This window comes from Habropoda laboriosa, unplaced genomic scaffold (genome assembly GCF_001263275.1).
Source record: "Habropoda laboriosa isolate 0110345459 unplaced genomic scaffold, ASM126327v1 scaffold853, whole genome shotgun sequence".
Classification (NCBI taxonomy): Eukaryota; Metazoa; Arthropoda; class Insecta; order Hymenoptera; family Apidae; genus Habropoda; species Habropoda laboriosa.
In genome coordinates this window covers 85,035-97,911 of record NW_017100932.1, presented here as the reverse complement: position 1 = coordinate 97,911, position 12,877 = coordinate 85,035, and the positions used below count along the sequence as shown (strand labels likewise).

Genomic DNA, 12,877 nt, shown 5'->3' with positions numbered 1-12,877 from the left:
AAAATACAATTTGTACAGATGTAACAATATAACATCAGCAGAAGTTAAATTGTTTTTTCAATAGTAGTTTCACAAATAAATTTTGGATTGATGAATTTTAAAAATTGTAAAATAAAAAGCTATGCTTATATCTATTATGAGACATACTGTACAAAATCCATTATAAATAAATCTAGTGAAATTAATTTTAGATTAATTACATTAATAATTTTTTACACTTAGTACTAAGTTTTTGTAATTAAGTATTATTACATTAATAAAGTTATAATAACTGTATTCACAAGTAATTAATACTTATCAGTTCAAGAATTGTTTTCTTAAAGGCATAAACATTTTGTTATGGAGTTTCTCCATAAGTCAAGTTTATTTATCAACTAAAGTAGTTTTGTGGAGATCAAATTGTTTTTACAGAAAGGCACCCTATATATGCATTATAAATAGAAGGAAAGCGCCAATGTTATAAAATGAAGGTAATGATCGCTCTAATATCTTTTAGAAATTTTACACTTATAAAAGGGCGATACATTAGCATCATTGAAGTTGTATTTTAAAAATTAATCTATATCTGCATATAGTATTACATTATTTCAGTTTTTCGACTGCTTAGACTTTTCTTTATCAACGCCCAATCCTCAAGAATATCTGCATCATTAAGCATATAAACAATGTAGGGTCCAGCAACAGAAACAGCTCTTCTTCTTTCAGTGTGATTTCTGCGTCTTCTCCCATTCGAATTTAACCATAAATCTGCATGAATATCAACGTTATTTTTATCCTCCTCTAGTCTACGAATTTTCTCTTGCAAATCATTATGAATGCAATCCCAGATTAATTCTTTTTCACTTTCAAAATTTTGCAATGCAGCTTGTTCTTCTGCTAGGAATTTATTTTGTATATTTTGTAATCTATATTGCTTTAGTATTCCAGCTACTTCTGTTTTTGTTTTCATATTTTCTTTTAAACGTTCTAATGGTACTAAATATTCTTCAGATTTTCCAACACGAACTTCTCCTAATTTTGTATCTACTTGAATAATTCTTTCACGATAAAGCCTGAAATTTGGTTTTGAAATCATATTCAGTGACTAAGTATATTTTTAGAAATTTTATTTGATAAAAGGATTTACTCACTGTTCTTTCAGAAGAGTGAATTGCCGTTCTAAGTCTACTAAATTTTCCATACATTCATTGCGTCTCCTTTCACATTCATCTTCATCCATTTCTGAGGAGTCATCGCTGTCGGTATGTTCTGCACTACTGTCACATGATGCAGAGCTTTGATTGCTTTCATTACTGTCATGAGACATTTCTTCTCCTTCTGGCTCAGATTCATCCTTAACGCTTGGCATCTGTCTGGATGTTAAGTTCACTTATAACATTATATAAGTTAAAACTTAGTTATATATTAAAAAACGTATAAAAATTTTCAAAACAGGTTTAATTTCGATGAAAATTTTTACACCAAAATTATTTCCACTGTACAAATGTATATTATAATAACATAACCTCAAACGCATTGTTTACAATACTGTCGTTTCATTTTAGTAATAATGGAAATAAATTGAAAACTATATACTAGCATTAAAAAACTGCTCTTAATGTCACGATAAGAGAAAAATGTATTTTAATAATATTGGCATTTTCTACAATCAGAAATTTGGGAAACTCTACTTTATTTTTACTCTAAAGTATATTATCCAAAATCTTTGACAAATAATTATATTATTATTTATGGTATATTAAAGATATACTCACTGTAATATAATTGTATACTTTTTTTTAAAGTGACGTCACAAAATACTTAAGGTCGTGAAAAAAGAATGGTATGTACTTGTCTCCTTCCAAGCGAAATCAACCATTTGTATCTGATCACCTAAACATGCGGAGTACTCGAGTATGCGCAGTGGAGTTCGCGAAAGATTGTGTCTTATCTTAAATTAAATGTAGGGTACGATAACTATAGAACTTCGAAACTATGTAAGATTTTCAATCGCAGTTTATTATTATATTTACTTATAATTTACATTGTTGTTTTTAATGACAGTTATATTTATGTATGAATAGCAATTAAACAAATTAGAAAATTATTAGCGCAGGCAAAGAGTTAATTGAAATAAGCAATAAAAAAATAAAAGAATTTTCATTAATTTTTATTAAAATATGGTTAGACATTACATTAGAATTGTAAAGCAAATCAATTTTGATTTTCAACCATTCGAAAAGTATAACGATTTTTTATATTAATTTATGTCAAAATTTATTAAATATTTCATAAAATTTAATGTTTTGTGAATTATACTTTTTATTTAATAAATTCTTCAAGTCCCTTTAATATTTTACATTTTTCCATCAATTTATTTTTGTAGGTTGATTGTATTTTGGACTAATCTTATAATCAGTAGGACTGTGAGACGTGGTAATTAGAGGATGTCTTTACTATGATAACTATTGCTGTAAATCTTTGATTTATACTTTGGAGTGATGTCATGATAAATATGAAAATGCCTATTTTCTCACAGTTATGTATGCATATGTATGTGTATACTTTCTGGCCATACAATCGTTACATGTTATTTGGTAATACCTTTCAAACTTTTAATATAAAGGGTTTTTTTGAAAGAAATTCTAAAGAATGGCATTAATTTTCAATGCACTTATTTTAAGGTCTTTTTTAACTTTGCATGATATGAAGCATATTGAGGGATAATAATGAATTGTTTTCTAATATATGTTTTGTTTTGAATTCTTCCTTTATGTTTGTATCTTTTAAAATTATTTATGTAGTTTTATAACTTTTATATGCAATGTTTCTAATTCCTTTATATGATTTTGAATTTGTCCAATAAGAAGCAATTAAATTTTTCATATCCAAAATTTCTAACATATTATTGAAACATTTCTTTCTTTTGGGAGCTAATTGCTGTAAATGATTGAGAATTTAGATGAGCATTGTAGTATGTTATAACGAATCCATGAAACAAAAAGTTTCATTTTCAAAAGTTTTCATTTTTCGTGGAATTCATTGTGTGTATCAATTATTTTGTGACTTAAAAACAGTTTTTTGCTATTGTAAATCAATTTTGTTTATCAAGTTGTTCAGAGACTAATTCTTGAATGAAAAATATTGGTAGTTCTTTATTGTTCTTTTATTTTTCAAATTTTTCTGCTTACTCTCTACCTACGCGAAAAATTTTGTGCTACACAACAGATAATGTGAAAAATTATTGAGTTAATTTTGTATTTATTTGCACCGTGTATGTTATAATATAATAAATGACAGTTCCACGTATGTAAGTAATAAATGACAGTTCAATGGAAAGGCTATTGTTAAGATAGATAGATAAATTTCTATTATGACATATTTATGATAGTAATAATTAGTATATTTCATTAAGTAATTTACTATATTATGCAGAATTTTATTTTATTACAACTTCATTTTTATTCAAAATTATGTTAGTTATTTTCTAACAGTAAAAATTTGACATATAATTGTTTTAAATGTAAATATTGTGGAGTATGGAATGGGAAGGCAAAAGGTGGCACAAAAGTGTTTTCGCTATGAACGTTTATATCAGACTGACTCGAGGACGTCTTCCTCGGTCTTTGGGTAGGTGCAATAATTTTAAGGAGACAAGTGCGGAACGGTTGGAATGACCAAGTGCCTAGTCCATTAAAAACCATGTGTTGTGTCACGACAGGTCGGCAGCAGGGCTCCATTAGAAGAGTTTTCTGTCGTATCGCCCACAATATATGTATGTAAATACCTAAAATGTTTCCTATATGTATAGTAGGACCCCGTATAACGCGATCAAAATGCGATAAAAAAATTGCTACTGCCTCCGTATAACGCGATCAAAAAAAGAAAAAAAAGAACACAAATTCTGAATATGTAATTTTGGGTTAATTAAATTTTATTCAAAAAGCGATGTCGGTGGAACTTAATTTGTATGATATTTCTCGCGTTATAGGGGGCTCTACTGTAAATAAAAAAAAATGAAGTGATCATAACATTTGTTCCAATTTCCGAAAAATGACATAGTTTTGTTTATTTAGTATTAAGTTTATTTAAGTTTTTGTTTATTAAGTATCTTTTTTATTATTAATGTTAAATCAGTAAATATTATTTATAATGAAAATAAGTTACAAAAATCTTTAAAAATGTATGAAAGTTAAGAATATCATTACATTTGTCGAATCTATTACAGATTGTTTAAATTTATATGAATTTGTATGGGTACATATTGACATTTGGATTTATAAAGGAAATTATGTATTTATTAATTTATGTATATGCTTTATTTCTTTTATTTCATTTTTCAATAACACAAAATTTTTAAATTTTGCAAATAAATTGAATTTTATTATAGAAATACGATCTTAAGGCAAACTGAATTTTATTGAATTCTTTATATCTTTATGCGAGAATATTTTATTTCAAAACGTTTAGCAAGAATTATAGTGAATGTATTTAGAAAGAATGCTCATAAGTATACAATTGCTTGCAATAAAGTATTTAATCAGTACAAAAGTAACTAAGGATCGTGCATTTAAACGTACGTAATAATGTTTAAAGAAGGTTCAACGAAACTTCAAGAACAATCGTACGTATTAAAATAAATAAAAAATGTTTAATAAAAAAGGTTCTCAAAATCATTTATTTCTAAATTGTAAGAATTTCATTTAGCTGACTGTTACCTTCTTTCACAGCAAATGTTCGAAATAACCGCCACTCAAACAAAAATGAACAACTTAGTAAAATGTCGAGATGTCTCTTATATTTCGACAATTGGTTTTCATTCGATCATTAAATTTACTAAATATTTTACCTTCTAAATAGCTTTATAAATAAAAATTGAGAAGAAAAATACTTTCTATCGCAGAAATAAATGAGGTTAAGATACATATCTAAGATAGACTCATTGTCAGTTAAATAGCAAATCTAGTCTCATTACGTTATTATTCACATGCATTAAATGTCGAATAATTAATAAACGGCATACATGTTTTTATAAAAAAAAAAAAAATTGAAGGTTTCTTAAGAAATGAAAATTGTTTCCTTTAATAAGTTTCACAGATAAAATTGTAAAAACGTGAAATTATAAAATATCGAAGGTTAGGTAGATTTTGAAAGAGTTGGACACAGTTCTCGAATAATTAACAAGTACCTCGAATTTCCGGCGAATGTTAGCACCACAAAAAAAAGTCGTACTTGAAGCACTGTTTTTAGTGGCGACAGAAACACTTTGAAGATCTTACCTTGTTAGTGTTGTAGGTTCTTGACCCAGAAACCTGTGTGCAGATACAATAATATATTTGGACCTGCATAGAACAAACAGACAGATAATGCAACATTCGCATAACTGTAAAGTATACTAGGAATTAATGTATACAGTATACATATATTTCTCGTGTGCTTTTTTGTGTTCCGTGAAAATTTTCGATTACATGGGTCTCTTTCTGCGCGAAAGAAAGGTACAGCTCGTTTTGTGCATTTTGTTCTCATCATATGAAATTCTTTTTTTTTTTCTTCTCCCTTTATGGTTGAGATTTATCGCACACGAGACGGTTACGGTAAGAATTCCTTTACTCCATAGAATTTGCAGGACGAAAAATTACTGCGATCGAGAATAAGGAGGAAATCGAGAGGAACGTAACTTGTGAACAATTGAATTTTGCAAGTCTCAAAAAAATAAAGGTGAATTAGAAATGATGTAGGCACTTGATTTCTTGTTTTTTTTTTTTTTTTACATATAATTTTACTTTCACGATACGAAGTCGTATTTTAACGTATAAAAGTTGGTTTTTCACGGTGATTTACGAGACAGCTATTTGCTTCAAGAAGAAAAGATGCGTGTGTTTGTGGAAATTGCCAGTTTTTTCATAAGTCGAGCAAATAATTCCTTACCATACACATCTAATGTGCCGTGTGCAATTTTTCACGTCGCAGCGGATTTTTTTTCCTTTGAAAAATAAAAAAGAATCCACCATCATCCCGTGTAACAACAATTTCATACAAATTTTCTTGATACTCATTTCATGCAACACTTACCACAACGCCATCGTGGTTCGTCAGAGTGAAATATTTCGAACGAAAATTCCGAATTTCTTCGGTGTGTGCGCTACTTACAAAAATAATTTCCAAATAACCCTGTCGAATTTATTTATTCCAGCAACGTAATTTTTCTTCAGACAAGTGTTTATGTACAGACATCGGTAAGCGAAGAAACGGGAAAAATATCAGTCACGATGAAAGAATAAAAAAAAAAGAAGAAACGACAATAGTTAACGGTAAAGTAATTAAAATTTTCGTTGCCGGAACAAATGTCGTACATTATTCTAAACTTACTTCAACTGGACAATGTTCATTTTTGCAAATTTTGCACAAAATTCTGGTCAATGTATCGTACACGATTCTTTATTAATTATTTCACTTGATCGTCTCCAAAGATCAGGTATAAAATTAAAAGATAATTAAAACATTTTTTTATTTCGTACTTTTTCACTTTCTATAGAATCTCTTTTTCATTCAACCATAATTCATTATGCTCAATTGCTGTATTGAACGAACGTTCGAAATAATATCTTGTCAACTAAATTTTATCGAACTGCGAAGGCGCTGTTTTCATATTTAGCTTGTCAATCGATCATACTTTTGGTTTAGAAGAATGTGCTCACATCGTACACGATCGTGAATTCACCGTTAGAAATTCTTTTTAATTCGACTAGGTCCAACTTGGTAAATCTTATAGAGATACGAAATATTTATATTAAAAATAAGAAAAGTTCTCACCAAACGTCAATTTCCAACAGTGACTTTCTTTCATTCTGAGATGAACCACTCAGGAGCCAAAATTGAGATCAACTCCACTTTTTCATATTCTTGTTAATTTCAGTAGCAAAGCACGTGCTTAGTGCTTAATTGTTCTTAAATAAAAAAGGAAAAAAATGTAACAAATTTAATTCGACGGGATTGGCCACTTTGACTTTCTGAGCGGCTCATATAGCACACTGTAGAATGCCAATTATCGTTACGTATACACCAATGCAATTGGTTCGCAGTTTCTAAGCTGGACGATCGTGTATAATGTGTAAGCCACGTTTCATATTCATTTTTCTTCCCTATTATTGAACACGTATTTTCTCTCTGAGGCAAAGTACTTGTCGTTTTCTTCTTCTCGTTGTTCGAGGAACTACTTTAGAACGCCTTACAGTGAATCATGTTGCAAGGGCAGATGTGTACATACACTGTCGTCCGTATTGCATCGTCGCAGTTGCATTTATAATGCTTAAGTAGGCCTGTCTGACTTATTTGTACATACTATTGCTTATATCAGGTCGTCCCATAAGTTCGTGTTGAAAGTGAAAAATATTTTAACGAAAATCCAAGGAAATTCTACAGCGACGACATAATGGTTTAAAAAAAAAATAAAAAAATAGGAAAAAATTGTGGAATGAAAAGGCGTTTTTTTTTTTTTTCAAATTTAAAGGTTCATTTGAAAATATCGATTTAATTTATAAAATTCGACAAGAACTTATGGGATGACCTAATATGTTGATGGATAAAGCCTATCCACTTTTATTTTGCATATGTTACGTTAATCAGAAAGAATTTTTATTAGAATATCATATACAGGGTGTCCCATAAAGAGTGTAACACCCGGAAATGGGGGGTTGCTGGGGTGATTCTGAACAATTTTTTCCTTTTCCAAAATCCAGTTTGAAGCTTCGTTTTCGAGTTATTAACGAAAAACACCTGCCAATTACAGCGCGCGTAGAGCCCGCGCTCAGGGGCGAAGAACAGAGGCTCATCCGCGCGCGATCGAACAAATGCGTACGTGTGACTTCTCGGTTCTCGATCGCTGTCAAAAAAATTTGACTTTGCATTGCTGTTTTTATAAGGCTTAGAGAAATGGTTTTTACCGTCATTCTGACATTTGTATAAATTTTTGAAAAAATTCAATTAGTCGGAATCGTGAAGAAAATAGCGAAGGTCGTTTTTAACGCGTACGCATTTGTTCGATCGCGCGCGGGTGAGCCTCTGTTCTCCGTCCCTGAGCGCGAGCTCTACGCGCGTTCTGATTGGCCAGTGTTTTTCGTTAATAATTCAAAAACGAAGCTTAAAACTGCATTTTGGTCAAGGAAAAAGTTGTTCAGAATCACCCCAGCAATACCCCATTTCCGGGTGTTACACTCTTTACGGGACACCCTGTATAAGTATCAAATAAAACGAAGAGGACCAAAAGAGTAAAGAATGGTATGGTTTATTACAACGACAGATTACACTGGTCAACATGATTTTTGTCACAAAGAATATTTACACTGATTCTCATATATTTTTCGAGGCTGAATTAGAATCTGCAATCAGATTTTTTCCATCGCTCATTGTTTTTGTGTAATAATGCTTTGTATTGTTTAATAATAACTAAATTCACAGTTATTTTATCAGTAATGGTATAAATACATAGGGTGAATTTAATTTGTGCTTACTATTTAATCTCTGTTTCTATGTTAATATTAAGTTTATTGCCGAATTAAATTTCTATTTCAGCAAACTGATTATTTCTGGCACTTAGAGTTGCTTATCATACTAGTTCCAATTCACACTTTGACATTTCTGATCTACTAATGGCTTTTTTTAATTGTCTAGAGATTTTTTGAAATTTATTCTCTTCTCAGAGATGAAACTGGAAATATGGTTAAAACTTAAGGTTGCCAATCACAGTATTCTGCTCTGCTTATAAACTGGCAAAGAGTCAATAGGCAAAGCTGAAACACCAATGCAGCAAACATAAAAAGTAATTAGTCTATTCAGAAGAATGAAATCCTAATAGTAAAGAATTTTATTGTATATAGAGAAAATAATAATTTTATTATATGAAAATCTGGGTGCCGATTTTATCAGGACATTTCGTGTATGGAAAAACGATACCAGGGCAAATGGTATCGTTTAATTTCCTCGAGCAAAATATTCCAGGAAATCACCAAGTACCACATTTTAGATAATGTTCTACTGCCTCTAAATATACAGGATTCTACGAGTTATTAAATATTAAACTAAAAAAATCCTGCGTGATGGAAACAAACGGATCGCATATACGAATTCAGCTTAAAAAAATACTACTAAAATCATACACTAAACCTTAGGTGACAGAAAAAAAGTAAAATTTTGTAGACCAGTATTATCAGTTATTTACTAATATAGCGTTTAAAAATAGCAATCTGAAATTTTGTTTGTTATCTTACAATGAAAACGTAGGAAACAGCATTTGTTGGAAAATATCGTAAAAATATGTACCAATTGTTATTACATTAATAGTTTCACCAAAGCGTACTTGTACTTGGAAGATATTTCAACGAAAATAAAATTATACTTTAACCAAAATAAAATTTATCTCAGATCAATCAATGGTGCTGTAATATTTCAGTACGAACGAATTTCTACGAACAGTAATTATTTGCACGGCAATGTTTGCTGTTTATAATATTGATCGTGATTAAAACTGAAACGTGGAAACGAAGCTTTCATCGATTATTCATTATTTACATGCGAAGATAGTAAAGTGTTGTTGATACGATTGAAATTGAATAACATGATCCTGTGAATGCGTAGTTTCTTTTCCTTTTTTTTTTTTTTTTGAGACGTCGATAAATTTTGTGTTACGCGATCTGTAATTATCTGTAGGTAACTTGTAATTTTTTTTCTAAAGAATAGCGATTCGATATCCCCGACGACAACGACGAACGACACAAATAAATTGACCTCAGAGAGAAATTAGAGATAGATAAATACGGCGAGGAAGATACAGAAATAAAGGGGCTCCATGTTTCAAGAACCGCCTAGGAAATTGACATTGCGTAAAGGGATACACCCTAATGTTCGCATATTTTTCTTTCTTAATCGCGAGTAAAAATCTATATAATTGTCTCTTGACGGCCAAAGACTACACGCATCCTCGATATTCCATCTTTTTGATTATACCGCTATAAAAATAGCGTCGCTACAATGGTAATGCGTCCAACGGATGTAGAAAAGTACATTTTCTTTATTTGCACGAATGTAATCCATTTATGTACATATAGTATCGTGGTAAAGAATTTACAACAGGAAAACATTGACACTTATTTCGCCGACACCTCGGTTCTGTTATCAAATTTTTTCAAGTATCGCAATTTTACGACAAACGAGGTTTTATTTTCTGCGTTCTACTTGTACGATAGAAAACTAAGTATAACAGTATTTTTTTATAATATAATGTTGTTCTATTTGTAAGCAATGAAATATGTTTTATAAATACGAAGAGCTTCCATTCATTTCCAACGTACACGAATAACAACCTGTTTCGATTCATTTCGAAAATTACGTTCCTGAACAAATTCGTTACTTTGCTTCTTGCGTATCGAGTTTTGAAGAGAGTGCCTTGCCTAAAATAAGTAACGTACGAGGGTCGTTCAGTAAGTAAAGAGACACACGGCTGATGTTTTAATATGGTTTATTCAACGAATTTCACAATTTACCTATTTTTCGACACTATTCCTTGTTATAATTGAGGGCAAGAGAGAGCTATGTCATAAAATGTCGAAAAATGAGATTTCACCTTCACTTTAATGCAAGTAAAATGTACAAAAACGTATGTTTTGTCGTGTAAAATAGTCCTAAATAAAATATTTCGTAATAAGAACAATCTTGCAAAGCTTCCTTTTTAATCCAATTTTCAGTTTTATGCATAGAGAAAATAAAATAAAAATAAAACATTTTCCCAGATACTGTCCGACAAACCTAAAGTGAAGCCTCTGACGTCACAGCCTAGCAAAGTGGAGGCAAAATAGGCGGTTCAGGTCATCCCCACTACTCTTGGGTCTTACATTGCAGGCCCTTGAGGGGAAGTTGCGTTGCAGGTAAATGGTTTAGACAAACGAATTTACGTCACCTGTCGATAATGTAACACGCTGATAAAAGAACGGAAAACTAAAAATTATTTGGTCGCCTTGTCCTCTTACCTACGTTGGCGCGTAAGACATATTTAATAGCGCAGACGTTAATTTCTAAGCGACTCATACACAGTAAATTGTTATTGCAAAGGAAGCCTCAGGAAATGTATTAATATTTTTTTAACAGTTAGAAAACTAAAATGTAAATATTTTTTTCCTATTCCTGAATAATAAAAGTAGATTTCGGCGCATTAAATAATTGCTTAAGGAGTTAAAAAATTTCTGGCTGCAATGAAAAATAGCGTGCCACCACAGACCGACAGGCACTTTTTACAGCGAATAAAAGCCATCAAACAGCCACTATTTAATGTTAAAATTTTGAAAAATTTGACAAAATCAGACGACATGTCGTCACTTTAACCGTAATATTTCGGCTTTGTTTAAAGATAATATTTCAACCATAGGCTCATTTTAGCAATAAACATAGCAATAATCGCTGCTAAAGTTTCAATTGCTAATTTCACACTGTTCCCACTCGTAGAATAATTTTGAAAAAATACCATTGAATTGCTCGAATTTTAACCTTTGAATTTTAACCTGTAAAATAAGCTTATCGAAATAATAGAGAAATTTTGGGAACATGGGATAGAAAAATAAAGTTTACCATGATGCACGTCGTTTGGCGTCGCGCAGGCATCTGTTCACCTGTTTATGGTGTCTGCGCGACGTAAACTTAATTTTTTTTCGAGCGCTTGAAAATATCATTCCGGTCAATTATCGACTGCTCGAACGAGACCCAATCGTCATCTATTGTTCATAGAAGAGTAAGTGCGATAGCTTTATTCTATCCCTATTGGCTTACTAACAGCGAGCCGTCGCAGTTCCCCTACATCTCCCACTTTTAGGCCCTGTGTGACGTCAGAGGCTTCACTTTAGATTTGTCGGACAGTACACTAACTTCATATTATAAAGTTTAAATAAAGAAACAGCAGTCGTAATTACGCAATTTCCATTGAAACACTACTTTTCATAAAAGCCTTCGGCGCAGCTTCGTCTTGCGCTGGACAATTTTGCTCTTTTCCCATCACTTTACTGGCTTGTTCATGCCAGTAGCAAAGAATTCTTTGCCTTGTTGTTTCCGCCAGTTTTGCACATTGATTTTCAGTTTTTCTTTGCTATCAAATTTGATTGCACAAAAAGGGAGTTAAACAAAAAGAAATAAGAGGAACGTGGTGGAACCATTCAACCTAATTTTTCAACTTTTTGTACGTATACTGAAATTTTTGTGAAACAGCTGTTTTAAATTGACGATAGGGATGCCAGTTTATGATTTTGAAAGTATCGTACTTCTTGTTTGGATATTTTTCGAACTGGAGCTCTCTGGCTCTTTACTTATTGGAACGACCCTCGTAGCTATCAGATTGAATTAATGCCAAAGCAATAGTTCGTCTCCAATCCGTTTGGTTGACTGTTTTTGTTTCTTGAAACTGAGTCGAAGTTTGGCAAGCTGACGTCGAAGTTTAACTGATCGTCATAATTGTGGAGAAATAAATGTATTATCTTATTAATAATCCCTTCTTTTTTACACATGTGCCATTGGATTTTCTCACGCTCGTAAACTGCTTAATGGATTCTGTACTTTGAGAAAATACAGGTTATCGATTTCTTTATTAGCCACTGTAGCACTTTCCAATATTGCTCCCTTACAACGAGGTGACTTCGAAACGCTTCGTGACACACGAATTAACGACAGCTACATGGACGTGGCAGATATAACAAAGCGCAAATCGCACTTTTTCTGCAAAAAAAATCTGCACACCTTGTACATCGAGTACGTGTACACGCTCTGCTAAAGCTTTTTCATCTCGTAGGTGACGTTTCGTATAAACGAACGTGAAAATGTCACATTTGCAACGTTAATTTGTTTACTTTCGTATAAAATAGGA

General features: G+C 31.4%; 1 protein-coding gene across 2 annotated transcripts; it reads right to left on the bottom strand.

The window, feature by feature from the left end:
* Positions 1-455: 455 nt before the first annotated feature.
* On the bottom strand, positions 456-1,834 carry LOC108577548 (breast cancer metastasis-suppressor 1-like protein). Of its 2 annotated transcripts, XM_017940728.1 has the most exons (3): positions 1,755-1,834; positions 1,131-1,352; positions 456-1,052 (listed from the first exon to the last, which is right to left on the bottom strand). In XM_017940728.1, the coding sequence occupies exons 2-3, from the start codon at positions 1,346-1,348 to the stop codon at positions 578-580; spliced, it is 693 nt and encodes a 230-aa protein (XP_017796217.1). In that variant the 5' UTR covers positions 1,349-1,352; positions 1,755-1,834; the 3' UTR covers positions 456-577. The 2 variants fall into 2 exon arrangements, with proteins under 2 accessions (XP_017796217.1, XP_017796218.1); XM_017940729.1 differs by lacking the exon at positions 1,755-1,834 and having other exon boundaries at positions 1,131-1,363.
* Positions 1,835-12,877: the final 11,043 nt, after the last annotated feature.